Raw genomic sequence first — 21928 nt, forward strand, 5'->3', positions numbered from 1 at the left:
TCAAGGCACCTTGGGGCCTGTTCCCATGCACTGAGGCTAGGTTTTTCTGGGATGAGTCTGTGTAGCTTCTTTTGCCAGGGAATCCTTAAAGAAGTGTCTACAAGACATTTACTCTAGACAGCTTTCCCTAGGACTTTTCTTATCAAGGAAGTGGAAAGCAGACAGGGTAGGGAACAGAGTGATGGTTGTAGGGTGCATGAGTTTGTCTGCCGTTAGGTATTCCTATCAGATAGAAATTCGTAGTCCTGGGCTGGGAATGTGGCCTACTGGCAAGAGTGCTTGCCTTGTATACATGAAGCCCTGGGTTCAATTCCTCAGAACCACACATATATAAAACAGTCAGAAGTGACACTGTGGCTCAAGTGGTAGAGTGCTAACCTTGAGCAAAAAAGAAGCCAGGGACAGTGCTCAGACCCTGAGTCCAAGGCCCAGGACTGGCAAAAAAAATAAAAATAAAAATTCATAGTCCTTCCAGGACAGGGGCCTGGTTGGTATGGGGGAAGGGAGCAGAGGGACCCTGTCTGGCAGGGTCAACTAGTGACCTCATCTTGGGGACTGACAGGGTCATCAGAGCTGCTTGCAGGAGGAAGGAAGAATTACCTCAGTTTCCCCATGTAGCAGGGTGAGGGGCAGAGGGGCATGGCAGTCTCAGGACCCCAAGAAGGACCTTAATCCTCAGGGCGGCCTCCACGAGGCTGGGTCACGTTTTTGCGGAGGAGAGGTAGTGACTCCCAGAGTTCATTAAAAAAAAAAAAAATCCCAAAATGTTTGAGACATCACCAGGTGGTCAGAGGTTATCAATGTAAAGAAGTTATGTAAGTGTGATGTAAGGAAGAACTTTTTAATATGCAATCTGAGGAAATTAGAACACAGAAAGCCTCCTCTGCCTCTCTTTTTTTGTGGTGCGGTTTGAACTCAGGGCTTTGTGTTTGCTAGATAGCCGCCTTACTGCTGAATTACGCTCCCATCCTACAAAGTCTTCTCTTCATCCTAACCAAGTAGGATCATGTTGTAGTTGTTTGTGCTGGTCCTGGGGCTTGAACTCAGAGTCTGGCCTCTGTCCCTTAGCTTTTTCACTCAAAGCTGATGCTCCACTGTTTGAGCTACAGCACCATGTCTGGCTTTTTGGTGGTTAATTGGAGATAAGCGTCTGATGGACTTTCCTGCTTGGGATGGCTTTGAACTTAGATCCTCAGATCAGCTGCTCCTGAGCAGCTAGGATTACAAGCGTGAGCCACCACACCTAGGCTGGACCCATGTTTTGTGCATTTGCAGGCTGCCAAGGAAGAATGGTCTCAGACGCTCTGGGCCAACTTGAACGTGCAGTTCCTCCAGGACGGGATTGATGGCTTCTTGAAGAGCATCCGCAAGATGCCGCGGCCCGTGCGCAGCCTGTCCGTGGCCTACCACCTAGAAGCCAGGATGAAGGCGTTCAAGGAGTCCATCCCTCTGCTCCTCGACCTGAAGCATGAGGCACTGAGAGACAGGTTTGGTCTGTTCTTGCTTCTGGGCTGGCCGTGGGCACGTGCAGGAGGAGCGGTAGCTTAAAACATTCCCCTGCTTGGCTCTTGTGATCAATAGGATTTCAGCAGAGGCAGGACTATAAATATTGTAAGAGAGAGTTCTAAGATATTGTTTCTACAAACAATAAGGGTTCCTGAGGGTTCCTGAAGGGTTCCTTTAAGAGAAAAATCCCATCAGGTGTAAAATGGTCTTTACAGTTGTACTGTTCCATTCTCTCTCTTTTTAATTTTTTTTGTCGGTTGTGGGGCTTGAACTCAGTGCTTGGGCACTGTCCCTGAGATTTTTTTTTTTTTAACTCAAGGCTTAGCACTCTGAGCCACAGCTCTAATTCTGGTTTTCTGGTAGTTAATTGGAAATAAGAGTTCATAAACTTTCCTGCTCAGTCTGGCTTTCAACCATGATCCTCAAATCCCAGCCTCCTGAGTAGCTAGGATTAGAGGTATGGGTCACCTGTGCCTGGCTTCATTTATTTTTTATTTTTTATTTTTTTGGCCAGTCCTGGGGCTTGGACTCAGGGCCTGAGCGCTATTCCTGGCTTCTTCTTGCTCAAGGCTAGCACTCTGCCACTTGAGCCACAGTGCCACTTCTGGCCATTTTCTGTATATGTGGTGCTGGGGAATAGAACCCAGGGCCTCATGTATACGAGGCAAGCACTCTTGCCACTAGGCCATATCCCCAGCCTATGTTCATTTATGTTTTCGTGTCCTTTTTTTTTTTTTGGCGCCCGTCCTGGGGCTTGTACTCAGGGCTTGAGCACTGTCTCTGGCTTCTTTTTGCTCAAGGCTTGCACTCTGCCATGAGCCACTGTGCCACTTTTGGCCATCTTCTATATATGTAGTGCTGAGGAATTGAACCTAGGGCTTCATGTATGGGAGGCAAGCACTCTTGCCACTAGGCCATATTCCCAGCCCTTCATTTATGTTTTTAATTTTTTTTTTTTTGCTAGTCCCAGGGCTTGAACTCAGGGCCTGGGCACTGTCCCTGGCTTCTTTTTGCTCAGGGTCAGAACGCTGCCACTTGAGCTACAGTTCCACTACTGCCTTTTTCTATATATGTGGTGCTGAGGAATTGAACCCAGGGCTTCATGGATGTGAGGCAAGCACTCTACCACTAGGCCACATTCCCAGCCCTCATGTTTTTAATTTTAATTGCTGGAACTGGGCATAGCAGCTCACACCTGTAATCCAGAGGCTGAGATCTAGAGGTTCAAAGTTCAAAGACAACTCAGGAAGAAAAGCCCAAAAGACTCCATCTCCAATTAACCCACACAAAACTGTGTTTGGAAGCATAGCTAAAGTGGTAGAGCACCAACCATGTGCTAAAAAGCCAGGTGAGAATGTGAGCACTAAGTTCATGAGCTCCAAAACTGGCAAAAAAAAAAAAAAAAAAGCTTGAGTTGGGTGCCTCACGCCTGTAATCCCAGCTATGTTGGAGGTGGAGATGGGGAGGAGGGTGGTTTGAGGCCACAGTTTAGCAGGTTCCCGTCTCAAGCAGTAAGCTGGGTGATGTCTATCACCCTGCTATGCAGGAGGCACAGGTAGGTGGAGTGGGGCCCAGGCTAGAACTGGCAAAGGCTTGGGAGCAAGCCTCAGCTCGACTGGCAGTGTGAGCACCATAACTCCCAGACAAGAGGTGTAGGCACAGCCAGGATTTCCCAGTTCCACTGCAGGAAGTTTGCCTTAGACATTGTGTTCATGGCCAGGCTGGTCCTGGAGTGATGAGGGAGTCAGAGTCGGGTGGTCTGGGGAGTCCACAGTGGGTCTGGTGTTGGGGTCTGGAGCAGGTTGAGTGATGGGGCGTCCACAGTGGGTTGGGTGGTGAGGTCGGCAGTGGGTCAGGTGGTGGTGGGGTCTGCAGTGGGTCAGATGGCAGGGGTTGGCAGTGGGTCAGATGGTGGTGGGGTCGACAGTGGGTCAGGTGGCAGTGGTCAGCAGTGGGTCAGATGGCAGGGGTTGGCAGTGGGTCAGGTGGTGGGGTCTGCAGTGGGTCAAGTGGCAGAGGTCGGCAGTGGGTCAGGTGGTAGTGGGGTCTGCAGTGGGTTGGGTGGTGGGGTTGGCAGTGGGTCAGGTGGTGGTGGGGTTGGCATTGGGTCAGGTGGCAGGGGTCAGCAGTGGGTCAGATGGTGGTGGGGTTGGCAGTGGGTCAGGTGGCAGTGGTCAGCAGTGGGTCAGGTGGCAGGGGTTAGCAGTGGGTCAGGTGGTGGTGGGGTCTGCAGTGGGTCAGGTGGCAGGGGTTGGCAGTGGGTCAGGTAGTGGTGGGGTCGGCAGTGGGTCAGGTGGCAGGGGTTGGCAGCGGGTCAGGGGGTCTGCAGTGAGTCAGGTGGTGGTGGGGTCAGCAGCGGGTCAGGTGGTGGTGGGGTCGGCAGTGGTGGAAGGTTTGGCAGTGGGTCAGGGGGTGGGGTGGTCAGCAGTGGGTCAGGTGGCAGGGGTCCGCAGCTGGTTGGGTTGGGGGATGGGAGGGGTCCACAGTGGGCTGGGTGGAGTGGGTGGGTCGTGGTGGGTCATGGCAGGTGATAGGGCACCCGCAGCCTGGCAGTCTCCACCCTGTGCTCCCCACAGGCACTGGAAGGAGCTCATGGAGAAGACTGGAGTCATTTTTGAGATGACGGAGACGTTCACCCTAGAGAACATGTTTGCCATGGAGCTCCACAAGCACTCGGATGTCCTTAACGAGATTGTCACAGCCGCCGTCAAAGAGGTTGCCATTGAGAAGGTAGCCCCGCACCAATCCAAAGGGAGAGAGGCTGGGGTCTGGGTTCTCCCCTCTCCCCAGCTGCTTCCCGCTCCTCTCCAGGATGAGATGGAGCCCAAGGCCCAAACACTGAGCTACACCCTTGGTCCTTGGTGTCTTGAGACAGTGCTGTTTAGCCAAGTCTGGCCTTGAACTCACAATCCTCCTGCCTCCCTCTCACAAGTGCTAGGATTATAGGTGTGTGCTACCATGCCAGGTGAGGCCTGCCTTTTCATGGAAAGAGAAAACCCATCATTCACTCTGGTACCTGTCATGTTTGAGAAATGAAAAAAATGTTCTAGAAATTGAACTTCTGTTTCAATTAACTTCCCCCCCGCCCTTTTTTTTTTTGTCAGTTCTGGGGCTTGAACTCTGGGCCTGGGCGTTGTCCCTGAGCTCTTTAACTTAAGGCCATCACTCTACCACTTGAGCCACAGCACCATTTCTGGTTTTTTGGTGGCTAATTGAAGCTAAGAGTCTTATGGACTTTCCTGCCAGACTTATGGACTTTCCTGGCTTTGAACCATGATTCTCAGATCTCAACCTCTCGAGTAGCTAGGATTACAGGCATGAGCCACCGTTGCCTGGTTCAATTAACTTTTGTATTGTTCCTAATTATAGCTTCACTTTCTGCTTTTTTATTATAGAAGTAATGGATATTCATAGTTAAAAAAATTAAAAAGAAAATTCACTAACAATCTTGTCACTTAGTCACTAACATTTTTTTAATTAAATTTTTATTGTCGAACTGATGTACAGAGAGGTTACAGTTTCATACGTTAGGCATTGGATACATTTCTTGTACTGTTTGTTGTTACTAACATTTTACTGAATATCCTTTCCTACTTAAAAATTCAAGGCGAGCTCTCAGAGTTGCATTTGTGGAAATATAAAATGTAACCCTCTCATGTTACAAATATATGCTAGCTCAAAAATAAAATAAGCCAAGCTCTGTGGCTCATGCCTATAATCCTAGCTACTCAAGAGGCTGAGATCGGAGGATTGCAGTTCTAAGTCTAAGCAGGAAAGCCTGTGAGACTCTTAGCTCCAATTAACTACCAAAAATAATTGCAAGCGGAGCTGTGGCTAAAATGATAGAACACTAGCCTTGAGCACAAAAGCTCAGGGACAGAGCCTAGGACCTGAGTTCAAGCCCCAAGACTGGCACACAAAGTATCTTTGTAATGCATGAATATACATGTATACATCTCTGCACACCTGCACTCACGATGTACACACATGAAATTGTTGTGCCAAGTCGCGAAACCACCACCAAGAAGACCACTGAGACTCAGACATTCCGAAATGCAAAAGCAAGGCAAGGCTTTATTCAAGCGAGCTGCAACTCGGGCCTCGTCCTACCCACCGACACAGCGGAGGTTAGGAGGGAGCCCCGAGCTGTGATTACACAGGGCTTATAAAGGCAAAGAACAAAGTTACAACAATCAGGTGTTCAAGCAAGCAAGATTAGGATACAGGTACAAATCTGATTGGCTCAGGGTTCGATTCTAGGGGTGGTCAGAGTTAAGCATTCCCAGCGGTTAGAGTTCTAGACCCACTGGGCCCTAATGGGCTTGTCCTGGGTCTGCTCACAGGGCCTGCTTATCTCAGGTTCATATGGTAAAGTGGGGTTCGCGTGGTAAAATGGGGTTCACGTGGTAAAATGGGGCCTGACTTCAAAGTCTGGCACTTCAAAATACTCCCATGAGAGCTGGGGATATGGCCTAGTGGCAAGAGTGCTTGCCTCGTATACATGAGGCCCTGGGTTCGATTCCCCAGCACCACATATACAGAAAACGGCCAGAAGTGGCGCTGTGGCTCAAGTGGCAGAGTGCTAGCCTTGAGCGGGAAGAAGCCAGGGACAGTGCTCAGGCCCTGAGTCCAAGCCCCAGGACTGGCCAAAAAACAAACAAACAAAATACTCCCATGAATGTATTTTAGAGATACACAGGCTTACACAAAATGTACACAGACACACGTGTTCATGTACACTTACGCACACATTGATGATGGCTGCTTGATTGTGGCATGGACACAGTGTAGACCCCAGCCCCTGGCATGCACCCCACTTGCCTGCCTGGCTAATGGACGACTTTTATCCCCATGAGGGGCCCCCCGGCTTTCAGCACACTAAGCCAGGACTTGGTGGGGGGAACTGGGTGCCAGCGTGGACTCTGCTTCTCCAGTGTTGGGGTGTGAAGGAGGTTTTCTCCGTTCCTGTGCAGGCGGTGAAAGAGATCCTGGACACGTGGGAGAACATGAAGTTCACCGTGGTCAAATACTACAAGGGGGTGCAGGAGCGTGGCTACGTCTTGGGGTCCGTGGACGACATCATCCAGAGCCTCGACGACAACACTGTCAACCTGCAGAGCATCTCGGGGAGCAGATTTGTGGGGCCCTTCCTGCAGACTGTCCACAAGTGGGAGAAGACACTGTCGCTGATAGGCGAGGTCATCGAGGTGAGAGGGCAGCGCCTCAGGCCCGGGGGGAGGCCGGCGCAGGAGAATGTCTGTGCTCAGAGCCAGCCATCCTTCCTTTATGCCCGTTTGATTTCTTTTGGAGGAGCAGTATATGGTTGAGGAGTTGATTTGCGTGTTTATTTTAGTCAATGTGTTTTTTCATTTCTAAAATTCCTCTGTGTGTGTGTGTGTGTGTGTGTGTGTGTGTGTGTGTCCTCTTTACTGCGGTCCTGTTCTTGTTGCGGGCATGGGTTAATGTCTGTGGTCTCCTGGGCAGCTACTGTAGACACAGTGATTTCAAAGCTCTCTTTGGGTTCTCCCACTCTGTCGAGACTTCTCTTCAAGGTCTGCCTTCTGGCCCTTGCGAGTGGGTTTTTTTTCTGGGTGGTTGATTTTCTTCAAGTGCATCTCATGTGGAGATGTCCCCCTCCTCCCGCGCTTGCTTCACTGTACCATCAGCTGCTGCTGTCTCTCCATGGGGCCTGGCTGTGTAGGGCCACCGAGGTCTCCACAGGGGTGCTGGTGGCTTCCTCCAGAGTGCGCTGTGTTAGCCTAGGCCTCAAGGACAGCTCAGGTTCATTTTACTTAGTTTGGGGCCTATCCCTGAAGTACAAGTTTCCCCACCAGCGTCCCCTCTTGGGCCTGGCCGTGGAGGCTGACATGCTTTGCTGTGCTTTCTCGAGAATTCCTTTAGCTCAGTCCCCCTTATCCTGCAGGGAATGTAATGTCAGGCTGTGCCAACCACAGCGGGTACAGACCCTAGGCCTAGGGCATTCTTCTAGGATCAGCTTTCCTTGACAGTGTACTCTACTGACAGGCACGTGACGGTGCCCCCCACCTCCAGTACTGGGTTTGGGGTCACAGATGGGTGCTGGTAACAGAGGCTCCAGGGAAGAAGTATGGACACGAGGTGCCGTGGAATGTGGCAGGGTCCCCCAACACCTGCCCCCTTCACCCTTGTGACACGACCTGGACCATTTCAGATCTGGATGCTGGTTCAGAGGAAGTGGATGTACCTCGAGAGCATCTTCATCGGTGGAGACATAAGATCACAGCTTCCAGAAGAAGCCAAAAAGTTTGACAACATCGACAGAGTGTTTAAACGGGCAAGTGGCCGTCTGTGGCAATGTGGGACATGGGAGAAAGGGTGGGGGCAGAGCACGCTGTGGGCTCTGAGCTTCCAGTCATTAGATGTCATTTTAATATGTTTTGTACAGTTGGTTTGCTGGCAAATGACAGCAGCTTTTCTGGGTCCCCACCCCACCCCCTTTATAAAAGTATTTGAGTTGGGAGCAGTGGCTCGCACCTGTAATCCTAGCAACCCAGGAGGCTGAGATCTGAGGATTGCAGTTCAAAGCCATCCCAGGCAGAAAAGTCTGTGAGACTCATCTCCAGTGAACCACCAATTCACTGGAAGTGGTGCTGTAGCTAAAGTGGTAGAGTGCTAGCCTTAAGCCAAACAACTTAGGGACAGCACCCAGGCCCTCAGTTCAAGCCCCCACAAAAGAGAAGGAAACAAAAGAAAAAGAATGAGCAGCAGGAAGATGCTCTGTATATACAGGCGCCCACAGTGGGAATTCTGGCTTCTTTTCTTCCACAGCATTGGTGGAGCACCTACTGCACACAGCACTGTTAGAATGTGTGTGTGGAGGGGGGCATTGAGAACAAAATAGACTGAAGGCCCCACCTGGGCAGATGGAAAACAGAATCAGAAATGAGGTGCCTCTGTGTGGAGTCCACAGCTGGTGTGCATGGAGTGACAGGGTTGGAAGGATGATGATCTGGTGCCTGCTGGCTCTTGGCGCTTTCCCCACTGCGGTCCTGCATGGCTGTTGGTCTGTTTCTGACCCCAATTGGTGCTATTCTGTCAGGACAGGGCCCCGGCCGGCCTCGGATGACTGCTCTCTCCCTGCTGTGTACAGATCATGGCTGAGACCCTGAAGGACCCTGTGATCAAGCGGTGCTGCGAGGCCCCTAACCGTCTCAGTGACCTGGAGAACATCAGCGACGGCCTGGAAAAGTGTCAGAAGAGCCTCAACGACTACCTGGACTCCAAGAGGAATGCCTTCCCCAGGTTCTTCTTCATCTCCGATGACGAGCTGCTGAGCATCCTGGGCAACAGCGACCCGCTGTGTGTGCAGGAGCACATGATCAAGGTCAGGCCACAAATCAAGGTCAGGACACAGATCATGATCAGAGTACAATGTCAAAGGCAGGGCTCAGGCCAAGGTCAACCCATCAGGCTCACACAGGGAACTCTGTGGGTCACTCTTTGTGACTGAATTGTTTGAGCCTACTCTTGGCAGTGAATTTCTATCTGGTGGACAATGGAGGAGGATGGAGTGGGAATGATGTTTAATGGAACCCAAGGACCAGGCCATATCGCCTTGCATGAGATCACACCAGGGCTCCCCTTCCACAGCCCAAAAACTTGTGTTCCTTTTTTGAGAAACTTAAAAAAAAAATACAAAAATGCACACAGATGAATGCTCTAGACAGGTAGGTGACTGAGAGCAAATCCACAGTTCAGCACATGGATTCTTTTTTTTTTTTTTTTTGCCAGTCCTGGGCCTTGGACTCAGGGCCTGAGCACTGTCCCTGGCTTCTTCCCGCTCAAGGCTAGCATTCTGCCACTTGAGCCACAGCGCCGCTTCTGGCCATTTTCTGTATATGTGGTGCTGGGGAATCGAACCTAGGGCCTTGTGTATCCGAGGCAGGCACTCTTGCCACTAGGCTATATCCCCAGCCCCGGATTCTTTTTTTTTTCTGTTTGGTTTTTTGCCACTCCTGGGGCTTGAACTCAGGGCCTGAGCACTGTCCTTGGCTTCTTTTTGCTCAAGGCTAGCACTCTACCACTTAAGCCATGGTGCCACTTCCAGCTTTTTCTATATATGTGGTGCTGAGGAATTGAACCCAGGGCTTCATGTATATGAGGCAAGCACTTTACCACTAGGCCATATTCCCAGCCCCAGCACATGGATTCTTGATCCAGACTGCCTGGGTTCAAGCCCATAGCCATTTTCTGTGTGACCTTGGGCAAGTTCTGGTACCTCTCTGGGCATCCTTTTCCATGTCAGTGGGCCCCTGAGAGTCTGCCTCCCCATCCCTTCCCGTGTCTACCCCAGCTCCTCGTCCAGTGCTGGATACTTGGGGGTCAGCCGCCCTCACAGCATCACACTGTCTTGCAGATGTATGACAACATTGCCCTGCTGAAGTTCAACGACGGGGAGAGCGGGGAGAAGCTGGTGTCCGCCATGATCTCTGCCGAAGGGGAGGTCATGGAATTCCGGAAGATTGTCCGGGCTGAGGGACGTGTGGAGGACTGGATGACGGCTGTGCTGGTGGAGATGAGGAGGACCAACCGCCTCATCACCAAGGAGGCCATCTTCCGCTACTGCGCGGACCGCGGCCGGTGAGAGTCCCCAGGCACAGAGGTGTCCTCTCTCCTTCCTTCCCTCCCTCCCTCCCTCCCTCCTGCCTGTCCTGTCTCCCTCCTAACCTCCCTCCCTCCCAACTTCCCTGCTAAGCCCCTACCATTCTACCACTTGAACTACACTCCATGCCTTGTTTGTTTGCTTGCTTCTGAGACAGTCTTGTTGGGATCATACCTGTGCTTTTCCATGTCTGTGCCCTCAACCTCAAATGAGGTCTTCCATCTCTTCTTTTTTGTCATTGTTGCCTCCTCCTCCTCAACTTGAACTCAGGGCCTCACACTCTCACTCAGCTCTTTCACTTGTGGCTGGCACTGTGCTGCTTGACCAGCAGAGCTGGTCTAGTTCCAGCTTTTTTCTAGTTAATTAGAAAGGGAATTTCTCGGTATCCGCTAACCTCAAGGCAGGCCTGTGAAAATGAGAAAATCAAGATGTAACATGACAGGCCCCCCATCCCTGCACTCCCCAACTCTGGTCAGATCAGAAAGGGAAGGAGAAGGTATTGGGTCCCCAAGAAGTCTGGGCTCAGGTGAGCTGCTTCCCTGCTGGAGTTCTTTCCCTTTTTCCTTAAACCCCAGCAGTGCAAAGTGACCCAGAAAACCCTTGAAGAAATATTTAAAAAGTAATCTGGCATCTTGCTATGCTGTAGGGAACCTGCAAGGGTTGTTGTTGTTTTTTGTAATTTTGTTTTGTTTTTGGTATTTTACTATGTAGCTAGTATCTCACTGTCATTTCTTTTTTTTAATTAATTAAATTTTGTTGACAAGGTGTTGTGCAAAAGGGGTACAGTTACGTAATAGGGCAGTGAGTACATTTCTTGTGATATCTTACACCCTCGTTTTTTCTTTCCCTTCCCTAGATCAGGTAGGCATATATACAATACCTAGTGTACCAAAATCATATACAGTAACCACGTGGTATACGCCAAAGGAAATTCACCTAGAACTTTAAATATAACGTCAGCAATAGAGTTTGCTTATCTTTGTCTTATATGATCATACATACATAGCTTTTGAGCTATTGTGATCTACTGAGAGGTCTATTTTAGACCTTTCTTATTTCTTATGTCATTTCATATGTGAAGTTGTGTCTCCTATTCCAGCACAAAGTAATACATTTTTTCAAAAGGGTGGTACTGGTGTTTTGAACTCAAGGCCTTGCATCTGTGAGTGCTCTACCACTTGAGTCAGGCACCCAGCCCTTTTGTCCTTTGGCTACTTTTTCAGATAGTACCTCTAGATGCTGCAGAGGGCTAGCCTTGGGCCACAAGGCTCTGTATAGCTTTAGCTTGGGTTCCAGGCATGTGCCATTAAGTCTGGCTTCTTAGTTAAGATGGGGGGAGGTGTCTTAGTAACTCTTGCTATGGCTGGTCTCCAACCTCAAACCATCTTGCATTTTACCACCTGAGTAGTTGGGGTTACGGGCATGAGCTCCCATTCTATGCCTCAGAGAAGTAAATTCTGTTTTCCACCCCTATCCCAGAGTCGACTGGATGCTCCTGTACCAAGGTATGGTGGTGCTGGCTGCCAGCCAGGTGTGGTGGACGTGGGAGGTGGAGGATGTCTTCAACAAGGTACAGAAAGGCGACAAGCAGGCCATGAAGACCTATGGCAAGAAGATGCACCAGCAGATTGACGAGCTGGTCACCAGGATCACGCTGCCCTTGAGCAAGAACGACCGCAAGAAATACAACACTGTGCTGATCATCGACGTGCACGCCAGGGACATTGTGGACTCCTTCATAAGGAGCAGGTGAGTCCCTGGCAAGGGCTGGGGCACCAGCCCAGACTCTTGTGCTTCCTGCAGGGCTCAGTTCCTCCTCCTCCTCCTCCTCCTCCTCCTCCTCCTCTGTGTCTGCCCAGCATCCTCGAGGCACAGGAGTTCGAGTGGGAGAGCCAGTTGCGCTTCTACTGGGACCGGGAGCCGGACGAGCTGAACATCCGTCAGTGCACTGGCACCTTCGGCTATGGCTACGAGTACATGGGCCTCAATGGGCGCCTGGTCATCACGCCACTCACCGACCGCATCTACCTGACGCTCACACAGGTGAGCCAGGCGGACCGTCACCACGGGGCATGGGGACAGGCAGAATGGCTGGGGGGAGGAGGTGTAGGGTGGAGGCAGTGACCCCTGAGTCCAGTGCACCTCGTCTGTATGTCCAGTGGCTTTTACTCTGGGTGTTTTTCACGGCTCAGCTTGAGGGTGACAGTGTCTCCTGGGATAGTGCCAGTGGTTGGCAACCACAGCCAGGGCCAGGACCACCGGGTTCTTCCAGGGCATGGCAGGGCACAGGATGTCTCTGAGCTCCCAGCTCCTTGGTTTACACCAGGCCCCAGCCCTGGCCAGCCTGTGGGGCTTGGGAGACTGGGTGAGGCTGAATTTGGCCTTCTTTTTTTGGATTTGGCCTTCTGTCCCTTCAGTCTCCAGGGACTAGACACCCGCCATCACCCTTGCTAGGAGTTTCTCCACTCTACTCTGCCTCCACTGCAAATGCCTACCTCACTCCAAACTCCTTCACAGATGAGCCATGAATAATGTTTTACCACATTACTAAGATTTGAATTCAAGCCCTCATGTTCTCAGGCAAAGGCTCTTGCATTTGAACCATGCCCCAGTTCTTTTGCTTTGGATTTATTTTTTCAGATAGAGTCTCATGCTTTTGCCTAGGCCAACCTCAGACCTCAATCCTTCTCTCTCCACCTTTTGAGTAGCTGGGATTATAGGCGTGTACTATGGTGCCTGGCCTCCATCTGGGCAACTGTTAATCTGTCAAGTTGATATGTGATACCGAATGTGTGGTGTGTGTGTGTGTGTGTGTGTGTGTGTGTGTGTGTGTGTGTGTACATTTTGTCACAGTCAGAACATGACATTTGGAAGGGACACTGCTTCCTCGTGTGGTCAGGAGACATGTGTCTTGCCCCTGGCTCCTAGGCCCTGTCCATGTACCTGGGAGGGGCCCCCGCTGGCCCTGCAGGGACCGGGAAGACAGAGACCACCAAAGACCTGGCGAAAGCACTGGGCTTGCTGTGTGTCGTCACCAACTGTGGTGAAGGCATGGATTACAAGGTAAGGCTGCCTGGCATCGGGCCAGCCTTGTTCTGCAGAAACGCAGAGGAGGCGGGCGGAGGCCATCGAAGAGATGGGACATACCTGTTTTGGTAGTAGCTAAGGAGCCCTGAGCTCACTCTCCTACGTGGCTAGGGGGGTTGTAGAGCAGTGTGACAGACAATGGGGAGTGTGGCCGACTAGAGAATCAGGCTCCAGCTCGCTCAGTCGCGGTTCATTATCATGGCTTGAGAGAGCAGACCCATAGTGCTAGACCTTCAGCATTTCAAGAAAAGCCAGAAATCAGTAGGTTTACACACACAGCACATACATTTGGGCGTGTGTGCATGTGTGTGTGCACACACACTAAGGCTTGTATTTGGATGATCTCACTTGGATTTTTTTTTTTGCTCATGACTGGCACTCAACTACTTGAACCAGAGCTCCACTTCTGCTTTTTTCTGGTTAATTAGGGATTAGAGTCTCATACACTTTCTTGCCCAGGCTGTTTTTGAACCTGGATCCTTAGATCTCAGACTCCTGAGTAGCTGGGATTATAGGTGTGAGCCGCTAGTGCCTGGTTTACAAATGTTGATTTATAAGATTTGGAGTAAGCATTACCCATGAGAGACCTGGGAAAGCTTGCTAGAAAGATCTGTGAGTGAAGGCCGGCTGGCTGCTGGCTGCCATCTGCCTGCCACATTGTGTGAGCTAGAAGATGTGAGGAGAGGGCTGGCACTGTCTTCTGTCACCCTAGGCTGTGGGGAAGATCTTCTCTGGCCTGGCCCAGTGTGGGGCGTGGGGCTGCTTCGATGAGTTCAACCGGATCGATGCCTCTGTGCTGTCCGTCATCTCCTCCCAGATCCAGACCATCCGGAATGCGCTCATCCACCAGCTCACCACCTTCCAGGTGATGGGGGGCCAGGATGCAGGCGTGCCGTGTCCCGTGTGTGTGTGTGTGTGTGTGTGTGTGTGTGTGTGTGTGTGTGTGTGTGAAATCTGTGGCCACCTCCCCGCCCCTCCCCAGCTGCCACGGGCCATGTATCCCCCATGACCCCCCCTGTGACCCCACCTCCTGTGGCCCCAGTTTGAAGGGCAGGAGATCTCCATGGACTCGCGCATGGGTATCTTCATCACCATGAACCCTGGCTACGCGGGCCGCACGGAGCTGCCTGAGTCGGTGAAGGCGCTCTTCCGGCCTGTGGTGGTCATCGTGCCAGACCTGCAGCAGATCTGCGAGATCATGCTTTTCTCCGAGGGCTTCCTGTGGGCTAAGGTGGGGCACACGGGGTCAGGGTCACATGGAGGGGGGTGGGGTCCCAGGAGGGGTCCCCGGCCGAGTGTGCCCAGACCTGGCTTTGGAACAGGCATGTGTGCAGGCACCTCCTGTCCACCCTCTCCTCCTGGTTGTCTGGAATGACAGCATTTGCTTTGAATGCCTTGATTCTGGGGGGTGGGAGCCGGGTCACTGGGAGCCAGCACGCAGACCTGTGTGGCGTGGCTGGCTCGGGGGCCTCCATTCCACGCTGCAGTGGATGGTGTCCCAGTCAGGACACATGGCGTCCCCAGCTCTAGCACTCGAGGGGATAGAGCCAGGATTGTAAGCCCCAGGATGGCCCCCTTCTACCTCCTAACGCGTGGCTCTTGTTCTGCTGTGACAAGACTCTGGCCAAGAAGATGACAGTGCTGTACAAGCTGGCCCGGGAGCAGCTGTCCAAGCAGCACCATTACGACTTTGGGCTCCGTGCCCTCAAGTCCGTGCTGGTGATGGCTGGCGAGCTGAAGAGGGGCTCCCCTGACCTGCCGGAGGTGGGACTTCCTGGCACACCAGGGCTGGGGGGGGGGGGGGGTAGATGACGGCGGTGCCCTGTGCTTAGTACACAGTGCTAGTGCTTTGTGGTGCTCAGACTGGAACTTGAAGTCCTAGCTGTTCCATCTTGGAGCTGCCTGGCCTGGCCTTGCCCCCACCCATCCACGTGACCCCTAGGTCCTCATCCTCATGTCATATATGTACATTTCTTTGTGCCATGCTCCAGAGCAGGCCTCCGGATGAGCCCTATACCCTGTGAAACCTCCCAGCCTCTGCTCGCTCTTCCAGGACGTGGTTCTCATGCGAGCCCTGCGGGACATGAACCTGCCCAAGTTTGTGTTTGAGGATGTGCCTCTGTTCCTCGGCTTGATCTCTGATCTGTTTCCGGGCCTGGACTGTCCTCGCGTGCGCTATCCCGATTTCAACGACGCCGTGGAGCAGGTGCTGGAGGACAGCGGCTACATCCTCCTGCCAGTCCAGGTCACGTGTGGAATGACACGGGGGGCGGGGGGTGGGGGGCTCCTGCGGCCTTCCAGCTGCTTTGCTTGTAGTTTTTGTAGCTCATAATATAAGTTGGAGCATCGCAACCACTTGCTCTCATTTAGAAGAATTGTGCTAAGATACACATAATACAAAATGTAGCCAGGTATGGTAGTGCATGCCTGGAGTCCCAGCACTTGGCAGGAAGAGGGAGGAGGATTCAGAATCCTTGAAAACCAATTTTACTACCTTAACCATTAGAAAAAAATGAGATTAAAGTCTTGGTATTCTGTAAGGTCACAATTCTCTGCGTGCTTCAAGATGAGCTAAGGGCAGCTGGTTTCTGTCTCACAGGTGGATAAGGTGGTGCAGATGTTTGAGACCATGCTCACCCGCCACACGACGATGGTGGTGGGGCCCACGGGAGGCGGCAAGTCTGTGGTCATTAACGCCCTGTGTCAGGCCCAGACTAAGTGAGTGTGTGGCAAGGCACCGCTGTGGGTGGGCAAGCTTGTTGTACACATTCCCGGAATTGTGTGAGGTCTTGTCTCCTTGGATGAATCACACAAGTCTTTAGGAAGGAAACTGCAAAGCCACTGGATTTATAAAGTTTGCCCACAGAGCAGACGCCCCACGTAGGTTGCCTCTTCCATCTGTGATGCAGTGTTACACACGTGCAGATCCCCCATGCGTGGAAGTCAGACTCCTGATGCCGCAAGGCAAAGCTGTGCTTCCACTTCGTGTTCATGTCCACGGCTCCTTTATACTTAGTGTAAGCCCCTAGCAACACGTGGGAGCCCGTCGGAGCGTGGGCCACGTAAGCCACTAGACTTGGTGCCTCCAGCCCCTTGCCAGGGCCCCGGTTGCTCCCTGTGTGTTTGCCTGAGCCACGGCTGACAACACCCCTGTGGTTTAGGCTTGGGCTGATGACGAAGCTGTACATCCTGAACCCCAAGGCTGTGAGTGTCATTGAGCTCTACGGCATCCTGGACCCCACCACCCGAGACTGGACAGATGGGGTGCTGTCAAACATCTTCCGCGAGATCAACAGGCCAACTGATAAGAAGGAGCGCAAGTGAGCACCTTCATCAGTGGCAGAGCCAGGGTGGGGGGCAGATGTTAATGGGGGTGAATGTGGGGACATGTGTAATGCAGGCTAGACCCAGGTGCCCCTCAGACAAAGCATGGGGCCATCTTGGGGCTTTTGCTCTGTGATTTTAATGGGCCTCATGCCACGTGGTGTGTGTTGGGACCTACCTAGTTTCCCAGGGCAAGAGAAAGTAAGAAGGTTATGCCAACCCCAGGAACTCAGACCTGGGATGTGTGAGCCCTGGAATCAGCCACCATGCCAGGCTGCCTGTCCCCACAATGCCAGGCTGCCACCATGAGGCTGGGTGAGCCAGAGAAGGAGTGTGCAAAGTATCATGGGAGAATGCCAGAGGCCCGAGCCTCTGCTCTCTGCCACAGTGATGAGGCCTGGAACCTCCACTCCTTCCTATGGGAGCCTGGAGCCTCTGCTCTGCTCTTTGGTAGAAATTCAGCTTTGTCAGGAGTTATTTCATGATTAGGTTGTGACTACAGAAGTGCCACAGGGGAGGGTGTCACTAGCATCTCATCAAAGGCACTTCTGCCTCTTTTATCTTTTTTTTTTTTTTTTTTTGGTGGTTCATTGGAGATAAGAGTCTCACCCAACTCAGCCCCAGCTTTAAGAATGCAGTGTGGGGAGATGGGCTGTGGTGTTTTCTGTCCCCGTGGGCCTCAGCAGTTGGTCAGACCTGCCACTTTGTCCCAACTTCCCTGATTCCTAAATATTATTAACGAACTCGGGCAGTGTTTAGTACGCTGTGGCTAACCTGTGGCTGCAGGACAGTGTTCTGTCTGGATGCTGGCTAGAAAAACAGGATGGTGTTGGATTGGAATAGGCCAGCTCTGGTGTGTTCCATACCTGGAAGCTCCCCAGCACCGGGGCCCCCATCCCCGTGTCTGCAGGTACATCTTGTTTGATGGTGATGTGGACGCTCTGTGGGTGGAGAACATGAACTCTGTGATGGACGATAACAAGCTGCTGACCCTGGCCAACGGCGAGCGCATCCGGCTTCAGACCCACTGCGCCCTGCTCTTTGAGGCACGCAGAGATCACAAATCACTTCACAGCTAAGCCTTTTAATTTAAAAATGAAATAAATAGTATCTTAGGAAATAATGGTTCAGTACACTAGTAAAAATGTTTATTAAACCAGTATCAAGCATAGGTGACCATTAAAAGTGCAGAAGGCTTGATCACAACTCTATACTGTTGTATCCCCTTTTTACCCTGACTACTTTTACTTTTTTTTTTTAACTTGAGTTGTTCCTTCTGATAATTATCCTAACATGTAACATGCTTACTATACTACTTCTTTTTTTTAAAAAAAAATTCAGGTTTCTATATTCATTTTTGGTTGAGTACTATGAAAGTGAGGATTTATTTATTATCCACTATCCATTACTTATTGCTAAATAAATATTCAAAATACTACATTGCTAAGCTGATTAAGAGTGGACTGTATTCACATTTTGGGAATATAGAGCCAAGAGGATATTATACCTAGGTTTACTGTTTAGAGCCCTTTGTTTTGTCTAGAGTTTGCAATTGCTTTTATTTTCCTCCCTCTCATGCCATTTGCCTTTGCTTATCTTCTTTGGTTTTTTTTTGTGTGTGTGTTTGTTTTTTCTGATCATGAGGCTTGAACTCAGAGCTTGGATGCTATCCCTGAGCTCGTTTTGCTCAAGGCTAGCATTCCACCACTTTCAGCCACAGCTCCACTGCCTATCTTCATTTAAAAAAAAACCAAACTTTTTATATTAAATATTGTGTAGATTCCCTTTTTCCTGGAGACTGCTCTTCAAGACCCTCTATTCCCTGCTTATAATAGAACTGCTGACTTCACAGCTGCGGGCCATGACTTAACTGTCCACTCTAGCTTTGGCCTACAGAATTTGTAAGCCTTTGTATTTGTGCATATCATCCTCTGACTCCTGAACTGCACCTTTTCCTGAGAGAAAGAGGGAGAGAGGGAGGAAAGGAGGGAGGAAAGGGAAGGAGGGAAGGAGGGAAGGGAAGGAGGGAGAGAGAGGTTTGTCAGTATTTCTAGTTTCACTATACACTTAATTTTTATGCTACCTGATCTCAATTAGATTAATAATAACAAAAATGATGAAAAGGAAAGCATACAAATGCATTCTTTGGTTCTGTGTGGGATGATTTGGATTTGTTTTCTTCTTTATACTAACCTATTTTTGTCAGAGATACTATAACATAGTTATTTTCATATTGATTATATAACAATGGAAAAGTTGAAGTGTTATAACAGAGATGTATAATCTTATTATAATGTTCAGTTAAAAGACTAGTGAAAGCTGGTTTTGTGCTGCAGGGAAACCTCATGTGAGAAGGGGCCTTCGGGCATGCCCGGTGTTGACAGCTGTGGCATGAACCGTTTTCCGTGTCTCTCTCCAGGTGGGAGACCTGCAGTACGCCTCCCCTGCAACCGTGTCTCGGTGTGGAATGGTTTATGTGGATCCTAAAAACCTGAAATATCAACCTTACTGGAAGAAATGGGTCCAACAAATACAAAACAAGGTGCAACTTGGTCATCAGCTAAATGGAAAAGTTATTGGTAGTGTTGGTGGCTAGGCCCAGGGGGAGGTTTGTAGTGGAACACCGTGACTGTGACCTTGCTAATACCTTGAGCCTGAATCAGAGGACAATATGGCAGCTGCACTTACTGGGTTTCAGATAGTTTCTACTGGCGGGCTAGAGAATGGCTCTGATGGCTGTGACTGGGGCCCATACCACGGCCAGTGGCAGTGCTGTGCCAGTGAGGACCTGGGCGTGGGTGAGGGCGGAGGGCCAGGCAGCTGTGGATGGCACTCTGCAGTCCTAGGCAAGAGAAGCCTGGTTCTTGCCAGGAGCTTTGACTCAGTTGTGTGCACAGCCCCATAGTTTCAGCTGAGCACTGGGCTGTTCAGAATGTGTTCAAAGCCAGAAGTGGAACTGTGATTCAAGTGGTAGTGCACCAGCCTTGAATGAAAAAGCTAAGCCAAGGTGTGAGGCCCCAAGGACAAGCCCCACTCTTCTCCCCTCCTCTCTCTCTCTCTTTCTCTCTCTCTCTCTCTCTCTCTCACATACACACACACACACACACACACACACACACACACACACGAGTCGTCTAAGTACTCAAAAAATGAGAACCCAAGAAGCTAACCTAATAATGAAGAATCAACAGCCCCTGGAAATGCCTGGGGTTCTCTGTCCCCTAGGCAGAGCAAAGAGATTTGAACAACCTCTTTGAGAAGTACGTGCCCTACCTCATGGACGCCATCCTGGAGGGCATTGTGGATGGGCGGCAGTGTGAGAAGCTGAAGACCATTGTCCCGCAGACGGACCTGAACATGGTAGGATTCCGGTGCTGCCAAAGATGGACTCGTGCCACCTCACGCATGGCCATGGGGTCAGCCGGCACCAGGCAGAGTGCGGCAAAGGGGGAGCCTTGCCTGGGGGATGCTTAAAAGTCAAGTGCTGGGCTACATCAGCCTGGACCAATATGGCAGACCCTGCGTGCTGGGCATCTCGCGCTGGGTCAGACAGAGCTGACCCTTGGAGGCCTGGTGATGGCTCACCTGCTGGATGTTTTCCTGCGGCCCAGGTCACCCAGTTAACCAAGATGCTGGACTCATTACTCGAGGGGGAGATCGAGGACCCTGACCTGACCGAGTGCTTCTTTCTGGAGGCGTTGTACTGTTCACTGGGCGCCTCGCTGTTGGAGGACGGACGGCTGAAATTTGATGAATGTATCAAACGCCTCGCGTCCCTGCCCACCGCTGAAATCGAAGGGATTTGGGCGAAGCCTGGGGAGCTGCCAGGTAAGAACTGAGTGTCAGTACTGAGTTTTGCTGAGTACTGTTTTCTCACCCCTAGGGCTTTCTACTGTTCTCTCTCTCTCTAGTCCTGGAGCTTGGGCTTGAACTCAGGGCTTGGATGCTGTCTCTGAGCTTTTTTGCTCATGGCTGCTGCTCTACCACTTAAGCCATAGCTCCACTTCCAGCTTTTTGGTGGTTCACTGGAGATAAGCGCCTCAGGCTGGCTTTGAACTGTGATCCCCAGATCTTAGCCTCCTGAGTAGCCAGGATTACAGGCAGAGGATTTGAACCCTCTTTTCCATATTTCTGCCAGCATGGGCTTTCCCAGCATGTGTACTCTGTCAAGAAACAGTGGTCAGGGCTGGGAATATGGCCTAGTGGCAAGAGTGCTTGCCTCCTACACATGAAGCTCTCGGTTCGATTCCCCAGCACCACATATATGGAAAACGGCCAGAAGGGGCGCTGTGGCTCAGGTGGCAGAGTGCTAGCCTTGAGTGGGAAGAAGCCAGGGACAGTGCTCAGGCCCTGAGTCTAAGGCCCAGGACTGGCCAAATTAAAAAAAAAAAAAAGAGAAACAGTGGTCAGAGCACCTCCAGTTTGAGCACATGGTCGTGCGTGCCTGGGTCTCCGCGTGTCCTTGTGCCTGCCACAGCCCATGCCCTCACTCCCTGGCTGGGCGAAGGCCTCTGCCCCTCCCACATTCTGCTGCTTCTTCGTTTCTTCTTACTTGAGCTCCCTGTCTGTCTCTAGCCGCATTCCTTCCTTCATTCCTGAGGTTCCTGTTGCCCAGTCTATGCACTGTGGGTGGTCCCATTGGGTTTAGGAACATTCAGGACGCTGTGGAAGGGGTGCCCGGCACTGTACATGGGACGTGTCCACAAGCTGTGGCAGGGGGCCCTGTGATGCCATCTGCCCCGGGACAATGAGGGGGGCTGCCTGTGACCCCTGGTGCTTTTTCCACCTCTTCCACACCTATCTTGGTGATTTAGTGTGGGCACCTCATGCCTTGCTTCTCTATGGCAGAACTTAGCACTCCGGGGCTAGGGATATGGCCTAGTGGCAAGAGTGCTTGCCTCCTATACATGAGGCCCTGGGTTCAATTCCCCAGCACCACATATACAGAAAATGGCCAGAAGTGGCTCTGTGGCTCAAGTGGCAGAGTGCTAGCCTTGAGCAAGAAGAAGCCAGGGACCGTGCTCAGACCCTGAGTCCAAGCCCCAGGACTGGCAAAAAAAAAAAGTAGAACTTAGCACTCTGCACCAAGAATCCTCAGCCTTCGCCTGCATCCTGCCCTCCGCAGCCGTAGGGGCAGGCTGGGCTCTATGTTACACACTTGTATTCCCAGGGAAATTAGCAAACAGCCAATGTTGGTCCCAAATGACTGAGTGGCATTAATTCTGAGTACTCATTAAGCACCTGTCCAAGAAGGTGTAGTGATAAGTACTCAGCAAGGATACTTCATAAGTCTTTGTGTGAGGGTCAGGCACCTTAGTTCACGTGGACATTGCTGGCACTAATCCCGTGTCCATGCCAGTCACACTAGGG

The 21928-nt window shown here is 51.3% G+C and overlaps 1 protein-coding gene across 1 annotated transcript in view; it reads left to right on the forward strand.

Moving 5' to 3' along the window:
* Dnah10 (dynein axonemal heavy chain 10) overlaps positions 1 to 21928 on the forward strand; it is an 84537-nt gene that overhangs the window by 29963 nt on the left and 32646 nt on the right. Inside the window, exons 24-42 of the mRNA XM_048340715.1 lie at positions 1276 to 1487; positions 4083 to 4236; positions 6480 to 6713; positions 7697 to 7819; positions 8636 to 8869; positions 9902 to 10125; positions 11627 to 11896; positions 12007 to 12190; positions 13076 to 13210; positions 13947 to 14099; positions 14277 to 14465; positions 14852 to 14998; positions 15288 to 15479; positions 15834 to 15952; positions 16396 to 16554; positions 17469 to 17604; positions 18978 to 19100; positions 19784 to 19918; positions 20170 to 20386. Coding sequence (XP_048196672.1) covers positions 1276 to 1487; positions 4083 to 4236; positions 6480 to 6713; positions 7697 to 7819; positions 8636 to 8869; positions 9902 to 10125; positions 11627 to 11896; positions 12007 to 12190; positions 13076 to 13210; positions 13947 to 14099; positions 14277 to 14465; positions 14852 to 14998; positions 15288 to 15479; positions 15834 to 15952; positions 16396 to 16554; positions 17469 to 17604; positions 18978 to 19100; positions 19784 to 19918; positions 20170 to 20386 — 3340 coding nt within the window. The remainder of the gene's footprint in view (positions 1 to 1275; positions 1488 to 4082; positions 4237 to 6479; positions 6714 to 7696; positions 7820 to 8635; positions 8870 to 9901; positions 10126 to 11626; positions 11897 to 12006; positions 12191 to 13075; positions 13211 to 13946; positions 14100 to 14276; positions 14466 to 14851; positions 14999 to 15287; positions 15480 to 15833; positions 15953 to 16395; positions 16555 to 17468; positions 17605 to 18977; positions 19101 to 19783; positions 19919 to 20169; positions 20387 to 21928) is intronic.

This window comes from Perognathus longimembris, chromosome 3, assembly GCF_023159225.1.
Source record: "Perognathus longimembris pacificus isolate PPM17 chromosome 3, ASM2315922v1, whole genome shotgun sequence".
NCBI lineage: Eukaryota > Metazoa > Chordata > Mammalia > Rodentia > Heteromyidae > Perognathus > Perognathus longimembris.